The 18,827-nt window shown below is 41.5% G+C and overlaps 1 protein-coding gene across 2 annotated transcripts in view; it reads right to left on the reverse strand.

Moving 5' to 3' along the window:
- Positions 1–18,827, reverse strand: part of LOC128802379 (ubiquilin-1-like) — a 52,908-nt gene that overhangs the window by 14,302 nt on the left and 19,779 nt on the right. For both annotated transcript variants that reach the window (XM_053968698.1, XM_053968697.1), the window contains exons 2-8: positions 18,324–18,475; positions 12,922–13,037; positions 11,546–11,808; positions 10,597–10,755; positions 9,653–9,893; positions 8,979–9,121; positions 7,802–7,885 (exon numbers count right to left, since the gene is read on the reverse strand). In XM_053968698.1, coding sequence (XP_053824673.1) covers positions 7,802–7,885; positions 8,979–9,121; positions 9,653–9,893; positions 10,597–10,755; positions 11,546–11,808; positions 12,922–13,037; positions 18,324–18,475 — 1,158 coding nt within the window. The remainder of the gene's footprint in view (positions 1–7,801; positions 7,886–8,978; positions 9,122–9,652; positions 9,894–10,596; positions 10,756–11,545; positions 11,809–12,921; positions 13,038–18,323; positions 18,476–18,827) is intronic.

Raw genomic sequence — 18,827 nt, forward strand, 5'->3', positions numbered from 1 at the left:
TTTTATGAGCAGGTGACCTGCCTGGTGGATGCAGGAAAGGCTGTGGATGTTGTCTATTTGGACTTTAGCAAGGCCTTTGACACTGTCTCCCACAGCATACTCCTGGAAAAGCTGGCAGCCCACAGTTTGGACAGGAACACTCTTTGCTGGGTTAGGAACCAACTGTATGGCCAGTCCCAGTGTGGTGGTGAGTGGTGCTGCATCCAGCTGGTGGACAGTCACCAGTGGTGTCCCTCAGGGGTCTGTGCTGGGGCCAGTCCTGTTCAATATTTTTATTGATGACATAGTATTTGAGTCCTTCATTAGTAAATTTGTAGATGACACTAAGCTGGGAGCGTGTGTCAATCTGTTGTAATGAAGGATAGCTCTGAAGAGAGACCTGGAACGGTTGGATAGATGGGCAGAGTCTAACAAGATGAAGTTTAATAAGTCCAAGTTCTGAGTCCTGCATTTTTGGCCACAATAACCCCCTGCAGCGTTATAGACTGGGGATGATGTGGATGGACAGTGCCCAGGCAGAAAGGGACCTGGGGGTACTGGTTGACAGCCGGCTGAACATGAGCCAGCAGTGTGCCCTGGTGGCCAAGAAGGCCAACGGCATCCTGGTCTGTATCAGGAATAGTGTGGCCAGCAGGAGCAGGGAGGTCATTCTTCCCCTGTACTCGGCACTGGTGAGGCCGCACCTTGATTGCTGTGTCCAGTTCTGGGCCCCTCAGTTTAGGAAGGACGTTGAGATGCTTGAGCCTGTCCAGAAGAGGGCAACGAGGCTGGTGAGGGGCTTGGAACACAAGCCCTATGAGGAACAGCTGAGGGAGCTGGGGTTGGTTAGCCTGGAGAAAAGGAGACTCAGAGGTGACCTTATCACTCTCTACTACTTCCTGAAGGGTGGTTGTAGTCAGGTGGGGTTTGGTCTCTTTCACCAGGCAGCAACTGACACAACGAGAGGTCATAGTCTCAAGCTGCACCAAGGAAAATATAGGTTAGATATTAGGAAAAAGTTTTTCACGCAACGGGTGATAAAGTACTGGAATGGTCTGACTGGGGAGGTGGTGGAATCACCATCCCTGGATGTGTTTAAAAAAAGACTGGATGTGGCACTCGGTGCCATGGTTTATTTGATGTGTCAGGGAACAGGTTGGACTCGATCTTGAAGGTCTCTTCCAGCCTTGTGATTCTGTGAGATAATTAAAAATAGTGAATCAGAGGAAAGAGGGGATAATTTGATTACAAGGGATGGTAAGCAGTGGATAGCAAAAGCTCTGGCCTTACAAATATTAAAACAACTCCATGAAGGGAGTAATTGGTCCTCGAGGATTGGCAGAAGTCTTCCTCAAAATGTACACTGCTGTGGGTCTTTTTACTCTGGCAAAACAAGTTATTGAAGGTTGGTTGATTTATGCTAAAACCAGTAATATGGTTACAAAGAAAATTGCGAGGGGAGGGAGGTCTTGGTCTGTACATCCCTTTCAAAGATGCCAAGTGGATTTTACTGAAATGCCCCAAGTGGCAAGGTTTCAATATCATCTGGTAATAGCATGTCAGCTAACAGGGTGGCCAGAAGCATTTCCAACTGCTTCAGCAACTACAGGATCAGTTATTAAGGTATTTTTGGAACAAATAATTCCAAGATATGGGATTATGGAAGCAATAGACTCAGATAGGGGAACTCATTTTACAGGAAAAATCCTTCACGGAGTTATGACTGCTTTAGGAATACGATGGAACCTCCATACCCCCTGGCACCCCCAGAGCTCAGGCCAGGTTGAAAGAATTATGGAGAAATAAAGAAACACCTCCTGAAGCTGGTGATAGAAACTAAGATACCATGGGTACGGCTTTTGCCACTGGCTTTGGCAAGAATAAGGTCAAGATCCAGAGGTGATATTCAGTTATCTCCCTTTGAATTGATGTTTGGAATTCCTTACCCTTGTAATTCTCAACCTAGTGGGGGGGGGTATATTTAAAACAATATGTGGCCAGGATACTGTCTCTTGTGAAATCTCTTCAACAGGAAGCTCAGCTGACACAGATACTGCCTTTGGACTTTGCTGTTCATAATATCCAACTAGGAGATTGGGTCCTAGTTGAGTGCAAAGAAGCAGCCCCGATGGCAAAGTTGCGTGGACTTTTCAAAGTGTTACTGACCACAGAAACAGCTGTCAAGACAGCTGAACACGGGTGGACCCATCACACTCTGGTCATGGTCTCTGAGGCCCCAGAGATTTGGACTTCTCAGCTGGAGGAGAAGGATGGGAGCCCACGACTGACACTCCACAGGAGTGGATTGGGGCAGTAGCCAGTGCATCAACATCAGGGGAAGCCCCGTGTTCTTACCCACAGGTAGTCTGCTGAAATAGTCTGTATGGACATCCCTCCTTTCGGATCTCCAGTCACTGGGGGGCTACTACTTGCTGTCATTGTTTTCTTTATGTTGTTTCTGTGCTTTCACTTGCCACAGGTGGTGCAGAAGACAACGTGAGAATTAGATTAGGAAATCAGATTACACCATTACAATGTTTTTTTTAAATAATCTTATCTTTATATAGTCAGCTAGGTTTGGGGCAGAGGTGGGAAAATAGTTTTTTAGTTTTAGGAGAAGTAGCAAAAACCTTTAACCTTAGCAATTGTTGGTCTGTGAAGGGTCAGGAGGATCTAAGGCCAGCCCAGTCGAACCTAAATGGTGAGTGCGGTGGTTTTGCATGGGAGGCATTTACAGAAGTGATGCAAAGCTTCCAGCCACTGTCTAGGCTGGGCTGGGCCGGGCAGCCCACCAGGCCCCGTCCCGGCCGGGCTGGGCCCCAGTAGCTGCCAGGCAGGGGGCGGGGAGGCTGCGGGGCCCTGTCTGAGGCAGGGCTGGGCCGCAGCTGTTAACATCTTGCCGCCAGGTCCCCTCCCCCAGCACGGCCGCCGCACGAGATCATACGGCTGAGACCAGAGAGGGCCCTGCAGCCCGTGCGGAGTGGCCCTGCGGCTGGAATTGAATGCAGCAAAAACCAAAGACCAGCCATGCAGCCGATCCTGACACAGCCGCAGCCGCAAGCTACCGAGCCTGGCCGGGGTCAGGTGACCATCTGCAGGCCCCAGGCGAGATGTTAACTCTTTCAGTGCTTCAAGCCTCCCTCGAGTGAGACAAAAGAACAAAATGGAGGCAATGTAGAGGAGCAACATGAAGACACCGAGGTCAGTGAAGGAGAAGTCAAGTCCCAGATGGGAGGGATGAGGAGATGCCTTAATCTTGGGGCTGAAATCCTCTTGTAAAGCTATGGAGAGAGATGTAATTGATACATCAGGCTCTGTTTCCCTGTAACACATGAAAGCATGGGGAGATGAAGGGTTCAAATTGATATTGAGCAAAGGCTTCCATGCCAAAGTAAGCAGATGTTAAAGTATTTGTGATCTATGAGAAGTTTGAACAGAGAGAGAAAGAGAGAAGAGTGATGAAAACCCTGTGCCCCCAGGGAAAGAAGACCTCTGTTCCCAGGGATGAAGATGGTTTTAGAGATAGATAATGAGAACCTTTCCCTTTGAACAGCTCATCTTTAAAACAGTACCCCATAAGTTGACATGGCCCATAAACACAGATGTGGGAAAAGCTTGTGGAAAATGGGAGGGATTTCACGATTGCAGGTCTCCCTGGGTGGCTGCTATTTGTGAAGAGAGACACGAGAGAACGGTTTTCTTGTGGAGAAGTCCCCATAACATTAACAAGAGGGACTTCTCTCCCTAAGTGAACTAAAGAAAGACTATTCTAGAGGTGGTAAACTGACTGAAATTTTAGGTTTTGTTTCTTTACATTGTCATTGGGAAAGAAAAGGTTGTGGGGGGAGGAGAAGTGTTCTGAAGGTTTTGTTCTGAATCTTATTACTCTTTCTTTTAGTTACTGTTAATAAACTTTTCTTTATACCCTTTTAAAGTTTTGATCCTGCTTTGCCTTTCTCCTGGTCCTACCTCACAGTAGGAAATGGGTGAGTGCATCCTAGTGAGTGCACTGGTAATTGGCCGGCACTGAACCCACCACACTCATTGGTGCATTGACTGGGAAATCTCAAATTGGCAAACCAAAACCACTACAGTGGGTCAGCACCCTGAGTGAGGTCCATAATGGAATGGGATTTGGGGAGGAGAAAGCAAGTCCATGGCAGCTTCATTCTTCTGAAAGAGGCATTTATTGTCTAAATAGGACAGGAGTCATATACATGGGAAAAAGTGTTTGGACTTTATCTTTGAGTTTAGATTGTTGGACCCCCAACTGCCCTCCTAATGATTGTTCAAAATATTGAAGCAGATGGAATCAAATGCATGTTAAGCTCACTAATGGTACCTGGGTAAGGTGTTCCTACCATAATTACCAAAGGGATTTTGAAGGCTGTAAAGCAGTGGGAAGGGACAGGTTTTTTGACCACTTATTTTTAAGCTGGCCCCGAGATAATTCTGCAAGTAGGACACATGTTGTCCGTGACTATCAGTGGAAGTGACAACACCAGAACAGAACTCGCACCCTTTTTAATAAGTTCTGGTCCAGATCTAACAAAACAGATCTGGGATATAACTGCAGGTGGAAACCTCATGTGGGAGCTTGGACATGCAAATATTGTGATTCTTATGGTGGGGCAGCTATTGTTGGAGGACCATTAGGCCCAGGAAGCAAGCTGTATTTTGACCTACCCATTGATGATGAAAATTGGGAAGGCCCCTTTGCCAACAGGACCTGGGCTTTGAAAGGATATTGGATTTGTGGCCAACATGCTTATCACAGGTTACCTCCAATTTGGTCAGGAATTTATAATATAGGGTGTATTAGACCGTTGTTCTTTTTGCTACCACAAGTTGAGGGAAATCAGTTAGGAGTCAAGGTATATGATGATCGAATTAGAGAAATGCAGTCAATTGATGCATCCCTGGCTGGAGGGAGCACCCAAAAATGGGAAAAAAGATGAATGGCTGTGGGTATTCTCAGCTCAGTCAGAGAGAAAGAGAAAGGTTTTCTAACCAGGCAAGAGCCTGGGAAACAGTTGGGAAAGAATGTAAATAATTCTCTAATCTATCTTGTTATTCACATTGTTTATAGATATGTTCTGCTACTGTGCGTCATTCACTGCCCACCAATGGTGTGGGATGTTTTTACTCTAAGACCAATGAAATTAGTGTTCTCAATGTTCTCTATATATAGAGTGGTACATTTGAAATAAAGAGAGTTCATTTTCTTAGCCTTCTGATCTGGAGTTCTCTGTTCCCGTCCTGCTCAACAGCGTCAAATGGCCACCTGAGCAAATCATACAACACTATGGACCAGCCACTTGGAATCCAAATTAATTAATATCAGGTGCCAGAGAACCCACTTATAATTTGAAACAAATAATTAGGTTACAAGCTGTCTTTGAAATAATAACCACCCAGACAGCTCCAGCTCCTGACCTTCTTGCTGACCAATCCATTCAAATGAGGAATGTGATATTTCAACATCAGATGGTATTAGATTATCTATTACCAGAAGAAGGGGAGATGTGTGGCAAATTAAATGACTCAAACTGCTGTTTGCAAATAGATGACAATGGAAAAGTGGTGAAACAAATAACAAAGACAATAAGAAAGTTTGCTCATGTACCAATCCAAACATGGAAAGGATGGGAATGGGACATGTTTTCGTGGTTATATGGTGGACTATGGGTTAAACTAATGTTTTTTTTTCCTCCCATGTGCTATAGGAACTATAATCTTTTTACCATGCATGACACCTTGCTGAGCACAGCTCATTCAGCAGGTGATCAAGGAAATGCAGGTATTAGCCATGCCTACTGATCCAGAGATGGCTACAAAAGGACAGATAATGATGTCACTGCAATCAATTGCAAAACCAAAAAGGACCCAGGAACAGAAAATTAAGTCAATGGTAGCTAAGGTTTCTAAATACAATTATTGAGAAAATAAGAAGAGGAGGGATTGAATGGAATGAGAACGAGGTATCTTTACAAACTGTGGGGCTGCTGGTAGATAAACCCAGATACTGATAGGTGAAAGAAGCAATGGGGGGAACCATAAATTCCAGAAGAATTCCATTAATTGACACATACTGTTATTCACTCAAGGTTGTGTTAAATCCCTGGACTTAGAGAAAAAAGAACAGAGACACAAAGAAGAAAAAAAAAGGGGGGGGGTGGGGTGGATGCACATTAAAAGGGGGTCTCTTTTAGATGAATTGGGAAGTCTGTACCTCTCAAGTACCTCAGCCAGTGGGGAAAGAGAGAGGGAAATGCAGCTGGGAAATTTGGATAAAAAGGAGGCTGAGTCCTCCAACAACTTGAGAGACCCCATGGGAAATGCCCCATGGCCTCTCTCTTTATTCAAATAAAGTTACAGGACTCCTCTGTCTCCTTTTTGGACATAAACCTCTCGTGTTTTTTGATTAATTTTCCTGACACTACTCATGTTCATTTATCCTTATTGATGGAAAGGCATTGGTTAAAACTTGTCTTAAGCAGTAGTTATCTAATACAGAAAGCTCTTTGATCATGATAATTTGTGCATGTGTTCTTATCTGTATTGCCATCAACATCTACTCTGCAAAACATACTAGCAAACATATTATTCAAGAACCCCCATTTTTCAATGATAAGGACATGCACCTAGTAGATGAAGGGAAGGTGGTAGATGTAGTTTTTCTGGATTTTAGGAAGGCTTTTGATACTGTTTCTCACAGCACCCTTCTGGACAGGTTGTCCAACTGTGGTATGAGTAGGTTCACGGTGCACTGGGTGAAGAACCGGAAAAAGGTCAGGGCTCAAGAGATTGTAGCGAATGGGGCTACATCTGATTGGCAATCAGGCACAAACAGTGTTACTCAGAGCTCAATTCTAAGCCCAGTTCTGTTCAATATATTTATCAATTATCTGGATGCAGGAGGTGAATGCACCATTAGGAAGTGTGCTGGTGATACTATATTGGGAGGTGCTGGTGACTCTCTTGAGGGACAGGAGACCTTGCAGAGAGATCTAGGTAGACTGGAGAATTAGACAATCACTGATGGCATGAAATTAATGTTATTTATTTTACTCATAACACTGCCTACATGCAATGAGATCCTGGCAATACACACTTACTTTGAATTGTAAAGAGTGCCTAATGATGGAACTCACACTAGATTAAATTTTTAATTCCTAAAAATTTCACTTAGTCCTATTTAAAGGACACAGTCCTCATGTACACTGTGACAGCTGACATAAAGCTAATACCAGGGATGCAACCACAATGGTGTAAGAGGGAAAGCTGGTGGTAAGGCAATCTTTATAAGCAAACATCTTCAGAACCCATTCTACTTATTTTGAATTAGCTTATGACTTACATCTTTTAAGGCATGCTGTAAAATCTCTTTACCCCAAATAATTTGGGTAGGCTGGAAGAGGCATGAGAAAAGTACAGTTAAAGCTTATCTTAGTAGTAGGAAGAGTAATAATATTTTTTCTTTATTTTGTCAAAGAAATCATGTAGGGAACAGGTTCTCTCTGGCTGGCGAGCAGTAAGAACAAGTCATTACTTCTAAGCAAAGGCACAAGAGCAAATCAAAGCAGTTGTGCTAGTCACAGACAAAAACATTCACTAAAAGCCCAATTTAACTTTTGAAAGGGATGGAGAGATAAATCAAGCATTTAATTATCAAGGGATAATGCAACTCTGTCTAAAGCTAATGAAAATACACACATCAGAATGTAGTTTTAAGTGAAATCAAGAGAAGGCAGCAGTTTATTGCAAAAATTTTTCACTAAATTTCAGACATTTATTAACAACACTTAGTATCGCATCTTACTTGTTGAAGGAAAGTAGGAAGCTGTTGTCTCATTTGCTCCTGAAGCTGAGAATTTCCAGCAAATAAAGGATTATTCAACATCATCTATGGGCCAAAAATATTTGATATCACAAATCAAGCAGTAGATGAAAAAGTAAATACTAGAGTGTATTTTAAGACAACTATTTACCATTTATGAATCAGATAACAAGATAAGAGTCCATGATTACCTCAGAGTAATTATCTCCCACTTCTCCTTTGACCAAAACTTGTTCTGAAACAGTAAACCACCACCCTGAGAACTGACTGAAATAATCGGCGGCGTGGAGTTGGTTTTTTGCTATTCATTTTTTTCTTTGGGTTTTTTCTGTCCTTTTTTTTTTTTTTTTTTTTTTTTTTTTGGTGTGGTTGTTGTTGTGGGGTTTTTTTGGGGATGGGGAGGTGGTGGCATTAAACTTCTGAAGTGAATCCTTGCCAGTTCCATACCAAAGCAACCTAACTTATGTAACAAGAAAAGCCTTTTCTAATCAACCTCCACTACTGATGTGATGGTTTCTCTGTAAATACTGTTTGCAAAAAGCCTGGGATATTTCCAATTAACTGTTTAATATACAAAATAATATTATCTACATTCAAGATTTGACTTTGGATATTATTGCTTTAAATTAAATTGAAAAGCACTTCTACAATACCATTCATAAAACAACAGTATCAGTACTTTTATTGCAAGCAAGGATCACAGGTGAGGAATCAAAACCAGAATAACAGCTAAATATGGCACCAAATCCTTCCCCTCCACTTCTGTCCTCCCAAATTAAGGTAGGTATTTATTTACTAGCAGATCTATTTGATTTATAATCAAAGTATTTGTTTTGTTTAACTGGTTCTTATGCTAGGCCACAAAATTATAGAGCTGTATGAAACATGCACAAACACACATTGTTACAAGAAAATGCCTAACATGATGCCCAACTGCAAATTGAAGAAACTTACTGCAACAGATTGCAAAAGGTAACTAGGTAATAATTTCAATAAGTCAGATATTAACATAATTTAAAAACGGAACCATTTGCAACAAACAGGTTATTGTTGAGAAGTTGGCATGGTTATTGTGCATTGAAAATATTACTGTATCATAAATTCAACTCCTTTTGTCACTTCAGTGCACACAACTCATTGCTACACCAAAAGCATTTACCTGTACTGCAAGATCAGGATTCTGGCCCAATGATTGCATCATACTTCTCATATAGGGTGCAGACAACATATTTTGCATAAGTTGTGGATTTTCTGTTATCTGTTGGAACAAGCTCTGCATTCCTGGTGTGTTGAAGATACCAACTTAAAGAAAAAAGTAAAAGGTCACTTTAATAAAAATCTACTATAATCAAATTAATTAGACTGCCTAGAACTGGGATACAACTGTGTGGCTTTTTTTGTTTTTTTTTTTGTTTTTTGTTTTTTTTTTTTTAATGAGCTTTAGCTCCTTAAATACATCTCAACATGGTTTTGCTTGCACAGATGCATCTGCCCTAGAAACAAATTAAGCCAGAGGTCATATACAACAAGCAATCAGGCTAAGTATCTACATTATTAACTGTTTTCCTGTTTGTCTCCAAACAGAAAAAATATTATCATTCATGTACAGATTCTCTACTTTTGTTATTTTAAGGCAGTACACAAGTATTGTTAGCACTCTTGGTTTATTTTTCATGTTTGTTTTTCCACAGAGGACTTTGATACTAGTCAATTGTTCTATGGAAATAAACAACAATACAAAGTTTTAATCAAAACATCTCTTTCTAATAACAGAATCATTTCACCAAAGTCCAGAATATTTGCAAATATATACAACTGCAATAACAGACACACCTCCTAGTCCAGGTCCCAAATTTGGTATCGTTGAGCTCTGTCCCATACTAGCAGAGGTGCTGTTTCCAACATTACTACTGCCACTGCTCTCACCGCTGGTGCTGCTACTTGTGGAATTCTGAGAGCTGGACTGAGGAGCCCAGGGATTTGGTAAAGGATCTCTATTTTCTGTATGAGACGGCTGACTGTCCCCTCCTGATGATTCATTGCTTACTAAGCAAGCAAATGGGTTACCTCCAAACTACAGAAGGAGAAACAAACACGTATCATCTATTAGACAACTATTTTTAAGTCTGCTAGAATCATCAAGTTACCATTCCAAAATTACACATGAAGACAAATGTTGATGGCTCTTAATCAATTATAATCACTATCCTAAAATAAGCCACTGTAAATATTCTGAAAAGATACCAGCATTGAAAGAGATATTACCTCCAACAAGGAAAAAAAACATTAATCACACCTCATTTTAAATGCAGCATTTGTTGCTACACTAGTGCTTTGATAAAAGTAAAATTATATCTTGCATAATGGTTTCCAACTTGGAAAAATTTCAAAGCCTTTTTTCTTCCCACCTTAGGTTCCAAGTTACTGAACACACTCTTAATTTTTCCTGGAACTCACTAATTTTATAATTCCAAGAATTAAACATCAATTTAGAATATCTATAACAAACATTTATTAACATTAAAATAGCTTATTAAACTCACATAACAATCTTTATCCCTTCAAGTTTAAAAGAGGATAGGAATAAACCACACATTGACTTCCAGCTTCAAGAAATTGCTTTGTCAAGTGCACATTTGAAAAGTTACATTATTTATCTTCTTTCATTTTTGAAAAAAATCAAAAAACCCCACAAAACCACACAAAAACAACCAAAAATGCCCCAACAAACAACTAAAACCCACTTACTTTCAGTGACCCCTATAATCATTTCTCACCTGTTCCTGAGCTGCATTCAACATTGGCTCCTGAATATCTGTGTACATACGTCGCAAGGCATTGTAGCCACCTGGTATACTTTCAAGGTTGCTCAAGGCTCGATCTTGGTTTCGCATAATTTCCTGCATCATTGCAGGGTTTCTAGCAAGTTCTAGTGTCTAATGAAATAGAACATGTAATTTGCATTAATTAAAAATCCATTCTAAAGTGAAAATATCAGCATTTAACAGTATCTTAGTTATTAATTTCAAACTCCATTTGAAATTAGGATTAGAGCCAAATCAAGACATCAGCTTAGTGGGAGGGGAGTCAATAGAATTTTGTATTTAGACAACATTCTGCCACAACTGTCAGTATGCTAGCAGAATCAGAAAGCATTGACTAAACAGAAGAAAAAATACTTGAATGTACCATCCTGTTCTTTCCTGTCTCTTCTCAACACAATTTTTCTTCAATTTCTAACATCAATACAGCATGCATTTTATAATGTGAACTTGAAAAATAAATACATAAATTTTCCAAAGCCTGCACTTGTTTCTTGATGCCTTCTGTCACATAACCTTACATAACTTCAGAAGCAATCAAAAGTACTCACAGTTATATAAACTGGAAATAAGCAGTATTTTTGAGAATTATTAATTTATAGTAAACTCACTGTTGACTAGACAACAGGAGATTTCACATGGCATTCAACTCTAAACTCAGAATACATGATTATACAGCCTTCAGCATCTTTCAAAACTATGGGTTTTTTAAAAATTATCATCTTATTTTAGACATCAGCAGCTAGAAATAAAGCATCCATTTCCTATAGTGACCTTTTACAGATTGCCTAACAAGCCTAAATTCCTCAAAAATATTTCAGCACTCATATAAGCATGTCCAATTACTGCTCTTTTGTTCCCAGTTGCAATATAATCAAAGGTCATGAAAGTTCTTTCAACATACCTGTCTTATTATATCTGGATTATTCAGCATGTGACTGATTTCTGGATTTCTCTGTACCAGTTGCTGCATTTGAGGGTTAGCCATAATTAACTGTCTCATCAGGTCAGGATTTGAAAGCATGCTCTGAATAAATGGATTTTCCATTATCCGAACCATAATTTCTGGGTTGGACATAAGTTGTCGTTGCATCTGACTTTGCAACTCTGAGAAGTTTGATGCATTTAAGCCCAGGCTACTCAGGCCTGTCAAACCTCCAAGGCCACCTTTAAGATGAAAGGAAAAAAAATTAAACTTTCAGCTTCTAAACTTATCCAGGTTCTTTTAAAGTACAAAGTACATAAACATAACTCATGTTTCAAAATCATGAAACTCAATGGAAATTCTGTTTTTGAGAGGCTGTTAAGGAGTCATCCACTAAGAGTTTGCTTCTTTACATAATGAGACGTCTAGAAATCCAAACTGCATCCAAAATATAACTTGTTACAATTCTAACAGCTTTTATTCTATTTTACTGTAGCTGAAGTACAAGGGATGTTTGCATTTTGAGGCCTCGGGTTAATTCCCAACACTTTCCAATACATTAGAAATAATCATTTATAGACAGACCATCACCATGAGGAATCTCTTAACATGATGCATACTCTACTCTAAACAAAAAGTAGAACTCTTCTTTTTACTGCTGCAACAAGAACTAGTAATGCTTTAAATTCTCCTTTGTAGAGTTCAGCAAACAGAAGTTTCACATTTTTAGAAGGTACTAGTCAATCTGGAGAACTGTTTGCAACTAAAAAAAGCAATTGCCTAACACAGTTTTCTGTTGTTTCATTTTTTTGTTTTTTAAAAAGAAAGCAAACAAAGAGCATGAATAACAAAATGCAGCAATTATGAAAAGAGATAATATTTTAAAATCAATAGCTTTCTGTCTTTATTCCTAAAAGAGAAAATTGATAATGCAGTCAGACTCAGAACCTGAAAAATACTGGTTTGTAGGGTAGGAGCAACTTTGTTACTTCTGTTCCAAGTTGTGATGCTATGGGTCCAACTTCAGTACTTTCTTCAAGCCAATTCAAATGCACTGTTAAGGAGAAGGAGGAGACTGGAAAGAGTTTAATTGCCTATAGTGCCAGAATATGAGATCAGTGGTGCCTTATTACTGAAGATAAAACAGCACAAGCCTCAAGTTCTGTACATAAAAATTAAGGAAACAACTTACCTCTGATAACTTACTGATCAAAAACTTATTCCAACCAACATCACAGTTTTTTGCAATCAGTAATTTTAGAATTTTTTTAAGTCCCATTTAGATTAGAATAAAGCTCCAGAGATACTTAACTGAAACCAAGATAGCCACCATGTTCTCTAACAAATATTCTTACCCCAAGCAAAAGAATTTATATTTGTTGAAGTTGGTGTTGAGGTATTACTGCTCGATATTGATGCGGTAGTAGTACTGCCAGTGGTGTGTGTTTGTTGACCTGGATGGTCTTGTGATCTATAAAAAGCAAGTTTAAAAATTACAAGTTGAACAAGGTGCGGTAGGTTGACCCCAGCCAGTTAAATCCCCACCCAGTTACAACATTATTTTCCCCTCACCCCAGGCATGATGGGGGAGAGAATCAGAAGGGCAAAAGTGAGAAAAACTCATGGGTTGAGATAAAAACAGTTTAATAAGCAAAGAAAAAAAACATCCCCAACAAAATCAGAAAAGTGATGCAAAGATAATAACTTAGCACCTCCCACCAACAGATCACTGTCAAGCCAGTCTCCAAGCAACAGCTACTTCAGAAAAGTTTCCCCTTGCTTATCATGACATTATATGGTATGCAATATCTATGGTCAGCTTGGTTCAACTGTCCCAGATGTGTTCCCTTCCCAACAGGGAAGTGTGTTGTCAGCAGGCCAAGGAAGGTGATCCTTCCCCTCTGCTCAGCACTGGTGAGGCCATAATTAGAGTCCTGTGACTAGTTCTTGGCTACCCAGTACAAGCAAGACATGGACATACTGAAGGGAGTCCAATGAGGAGCCACAAAGATGATGAAAGAACTAGAACATCTCTCCTATGAGGAGAGGCTAAGAGAGCTGGGAATGTTTAGCCTGGAAAAGAGAAGGCTCAGGCAAGATCTCATCTATATATATAAGAACCTGAAAAGGAAGGTGCAAAGATAGAGCCATGCTCTTTTCAGTGGGTCCCAGTGACAGGACCAGAGGCAATGGGTACAAACTGAAACACAGGAGGTTCTGTCTGAACACCAGGAAAGACTTCTTTTCTACTGTGATGGTGACCAAGCACTGAAACAGGTTGCCTAGGGAGCTTGTGGAGTCTCCCTCCTTGGACATGTTCAAAAGCCATCTGGACATGTTCCAGGGCAACTGGCTCTATGTGGCCCTTCTTGAGCAGGGGTGTTGGACCAGATGATCCCAAGAGTCCCTTTCAACCTCGATCACACTGTGATTCTCAGATATCGATAATCTCATCACTTCTTCAGAAGAGTAATTTTTAAGACTAAGAAAATGGAGGACACCTGGTAGATGAAGGGGAGTGGAAATGGGTCCCTACTCAGGGAGGTAATAAAAATTGCTCCCAACCCCCATCACCTACCCAGGTGCCACTTCAGAATAGGGATGAGGCCCTGGATCTAGAGGGTCAGCCAGATGATGTAGAAGAAACTGATCTGCCCAGTGAGCCTCCCAATTGCGCTTCATCTGTCAGACAGATCACCACCTCTAACATTAAAAAGAAAAGAAGGGTAGTCAATAGTGGGTGACTCCCTTATGAAGGGAACAGAGGGCCCCATATGTCGACCTAACTCATCCGACAGGGAGGTCTGCTGCCTCCCTGGGGCCAGGTATGGGATATTACCAGGAGACTCCCTGGGCTGATTTGGCCCTCTGATTATCACCCATTGCTGATACTCCAGGCTGGAAGTGATGAGATTGAAAAGAGGAACATCAGGGCAATTAAAAGGGACTTTAGGACACTGGGTCAAGTGGTTGATAGGACAGGAGCACAGGTAGTGTTCTGCTGAGTCCCTTTGGTGGCAGAGAAAAATTATGAAAGGAATAGGAGAGCCCACATTATCAACAAGTGGCTCAAGGGTTGGTGTCATCAGCAGAAATTTGGGTTCTTTGATCATGGGGCAACCTCTATGGCACCTGGCCTGCTGGAACTGGATGGGCTTCATCTCTGTTAAGGGCAGAAGAATTTTAGCTCATGAACTGGTGGAACTCACTGAGAGGGCTTTAAATTAGGTTTGAAGGGGGAAGAAGATGCAGCTGGGCACTCTGGAAGCAGGCCCAAGGATGGTAAGCCAGAGATAGGAGTGAAATCAATAGCCCAGCTGAGGTGCATGTATACTAATGCATGCAGCATGGGTAACAAACAAGAAGAGCTGGAAGCCATGGTGCAACAGCAGAGCTATGATGTAGTCACCATCACGGAAACGTGGTGGGACGACTCACATAGTGGGAGCGTTGCACTGGATGGCTACAAGCTCTTCAGAACAGACAGGAAAGGGAGAAGAGATGGAGGGGTGGCCCTTTCTATTAGGGAGGTTTTTGATGCCATGGGTATTGAAACTAATGATGTTGAATGCCTATGGGTAAGAATTAAGGGGAAGGCCAACAAGGCTGATATCCTACTGGGAGTCTGTTATTGTCCACCCAACCAGGAAGAAGAGGTGGACAACTTATTCTACAAGCAGCTAGATACTGTTTCAGGATCATCACCCCTTGTTCTTGTAGGTGACTTTAACCTACCAGACATCTGCTGGGAACTTAATACAGCAGAAAAGAGGCAGTCCAGGAAGTTCTTAGAGTGTGTGGATGACAACTTTTCATCGTAGCTGGTGAGTGAGCCCACCAGGGGAGGGACTATGGTAGACCTGTTTGCAAATAGACAGGCTGGTGGGAGATGTGGTGGTTGGAGGCCGCCTGGGGTTCTCGATATTTGGGGAAATGAGGAACATCAATAAGACTTTTACATTGGACTTCCGGAGGGCAGACTTTGGCCTATTTAGGAGACTTATTCGGAGAGTTCCTTGGGAAGCAGCCCTTAAAAACAAAGGAGTCCAGGAAAGGTGGGCGAGCTTCAAAACAGAGACCTTGAGTGCACAGGAACAGACTGTCCCTCTGTGCTGAAAGATGAGTCGACAAGGCAAATGTCCAGCCTGGATGGGCAATGAGGTTTTGAAGGAACTTAGAAATAAAAAGAGGATGTATAATCTTTGGAAGGAGGGTCAGGTCCTTCAGGAAGTATTTAAGGGGGTTGCTAGAGCATGTAGGAAAAAATTAGAAAGGCCAAAGCTCAGTTTGAGCTTAATTTGGCAAATTTTGTAAAGGAGAATAAAAAATGTTTTTATAAATGTATTAACAGCAAAAAGAAGGGTAAGACCAACCTTTGTTCTCTACTGGATGTGGAAGGGAACTTAGTAACTGCAGATGAGGAAAAGGCACAGGTGCTTAATGCCTTCTTTGCCTCAGTCTTTAGACAGCTTGTCCCCAGGACAATTGTCCACCTGGGTTGGTTGATGGTGTCAGGGAATAGAATGGTCCCCCTGTTATCCAGGAGGAGGCAGTCAGAGAACTGCTGAGCTGCTTGGATGTTCATAAATCTATGGGACCAGATGGGATCCATCCCAGGGTGATGAGGGAGCTGGCAGATGAGCTTACGAAGCCACTCTCCATCATTTACCAACAGTCTTGGCTCACTGGTGAGGTTCCAGATGACTGGAAGCTGGCCAATGTGATGCCCATTCACAAAAAGGGTAGGAAGGAGTATCCTGGTAATTATAGTCCAGTTAGCCTGACCTCAGTACCCAGTAAGGTAATGGAACACTTTATATTGAGTGTCATCACGCAGCACTTACAGGATGGCCAGGTTATCAGAACCAGCTAGCATGGGTATAGGAGGGGTAGGTCATGTTTGACCAACTTGGTCTCCTTTTATGAGCAGGTGACCTGCCTGGTGGATGCAGGAAAGGCTGTGGATGTTGTCTATTTGGACTTTAGCAAGGCCTTTGACACTGTCTCCCACAGCATACTCCTGGAAAAGCTGGCAGCCCACAGTTTGGACAGGACCACTCTTTGCTGGGTTAAGAACCGGCTGGATGGCCGGGCCCAGAGAGTGGTGGTGAGGGCGGTGCTGCATCCAGCTGGCGGTCAGTCACTAGTGGTGTCCCTCAGGGGTCTGTGCTGGGGCCAGTCCTGTTCAATATTTTTATTGACGACATGGATGAGGGTATTGAGGCTTTCATCAGTAAATTTGTGGATGGCACTAAGCTGGTAGCATGTGTCGATCTGTTGGAAGGTAGGAGGGCTTTGCAGAGAGACTTGGAACAGTTGGATGGATGGGCAGAGTCTAACAAGATGAAGTTTAATAAGTCCAAGTGCTGAGTCCTGTGTTTTGGCCACAATAACCCCCTGCAACGTTATAGGCTGGGGATGATGTGGCTGGACAGAGCCCAGGCAGAAAGGGACCTGGGGGTACTGGTCGACAGCCAATTGAATATGAGCCAGCAGAGTGCCCTGGTAGCCAAAAAGGCCAACGGCATCCTGGTCTGTATCAGGAATAGTGTGGCCAGGAGGACCAGGAGGTCATTCTTCCCCTGTCCTTGGCACTGGTGAGGCCACACCTTGAGTACTGCGTCCATTTCTGGGCCCCTCAGTTTAAGAAGGACATTGAGATGCTTGAGCGCGTCCAGAAGAGGGCAACAAGGCTGGTGAGGGGCTTGGAACACAAGCCCTATGAGGAAGGACTGAGGGAGCTGGGGTTGTTTAGCCTGGAGAAAAGGAGACTCAGAGGTGACCTTATCACTCTCTACAACTTCCTGAAAGGTGGTTGCAGTCAGATGGGGGTTGGTCTCTTTCTCCAGGCAGCAGCTGACAGAATGAGAGGACACAATCTTAAGCTGCACCAAGGAAAATATAGGTTGGATATTAGGGAAAAGTTTTTTACAGTAAGAGTGATAAAGTACTGGAATGGTCTGCCTGGGGAGGTGGTGGAATCACCATCACTGGATGTGTTTAAAAAAAGACTGGATGTGGCACTCTGCCATGGTTTAGTTGAGGTGTTATGGCATGGGCTGAACTCGATGGTCTTGAAGGTCTCTTCCAACCTAGTGATTCTGTGATTCTGTGGATGGGCATCACTCCAGCTGTTACCATCTTTTTATACTATCCTTAAAGGAGAAAAGTCTACCAAAATCTATAATACAGGATCTATTCCATAACATATTGTTAGTAGGTCACCCCACTGAACATCAAATTAACTTAAAGTCTTATTTCATCACAAGACTATTATCAGAAATTTAATATTCTTTAAGACTGTAAGAGCATGGTAACAATGTAGTCACACAAAGTTAACGCCATCATAAACTAGCACAAGCACTAAAGGCTGCTTGTGCAATTCATATGCTCACAACATCTGTCTATTGCAGAAGCATAAGCATGGGTGCTACCATGCAGTGAAACAGATCAAGGATTTTTCAGATTGTATTCAGACTGTTATTCTGCACCAACTGAGACACCAATTGAAATTATTTAATAGTAATGTCTTAGTTTAGAAAACAACATTAACATTCAAAAAGTGTATGCATGATATTTAGGGACACAACCTTACATATTTTGGGGTTGCTTCTCTTGTTTAATAGCAGTATTTGTACTGCTTTTGAATACATTTTAGTCAAACCTAGGTTTGCCCAACAGAAAGCTATCACACTAGGAATTAAGTATATTTTTATTACTTTGAGGTAAAAATAAGATTGCTCATCAGTCAGGTTACCTGTTTTGCATTTTGATGACCAGGTGAACAGTAAGTCCATCATGAATCCCATGCTGAATCAAAGTATCTTGATCTTTTAAAATTTTTCCAGCAAATATCAAAACAAGTTGATCAGTGTGGGACTTGAAATGCTTAGAGATTTCTTCCTTGAACTAAACAGAAGTTAATATTATATAGTTACATAATTGAATAATGAACTATTTAAAAAATAATTTAAGGAAGAACTATTTTGCTCACATTTATTATAATAACCTACTTGCTTGATATGTTTTGCTATGTACAATCTAGAAACATATTATTGAAATAATCCATTGCTGACATGCTGAGAATGCAACAAAACATTATGTTAATTCAGTCCACATTTATGCAGGCACTGAAAGGAGGAGTATCCTTCCTTCTTGGACATATTACTGTTACTTTTCATGTGTCAAACTAGCAATCCTTTCCACACAGTCAAAAATCATTTCTTGGGTGGCTCTGTTCTCTCATCCAACTCATGACAGC

The sequence above is a fragment of the Vidua chalybeata genome, chromosome W, assembly GCF_026979565.1.
Source record: "Vidua chalybeata isolate OUT-0048 chromosome W, bVidCha1 merged haplotype, whole genome shotgun sequence".
Taxonomy (NCBI): Eukaryota; Metazoa; Chordata; class Aves; order Passeriformes; family Viduidae; genus Vidua; species Vidua chalybeata.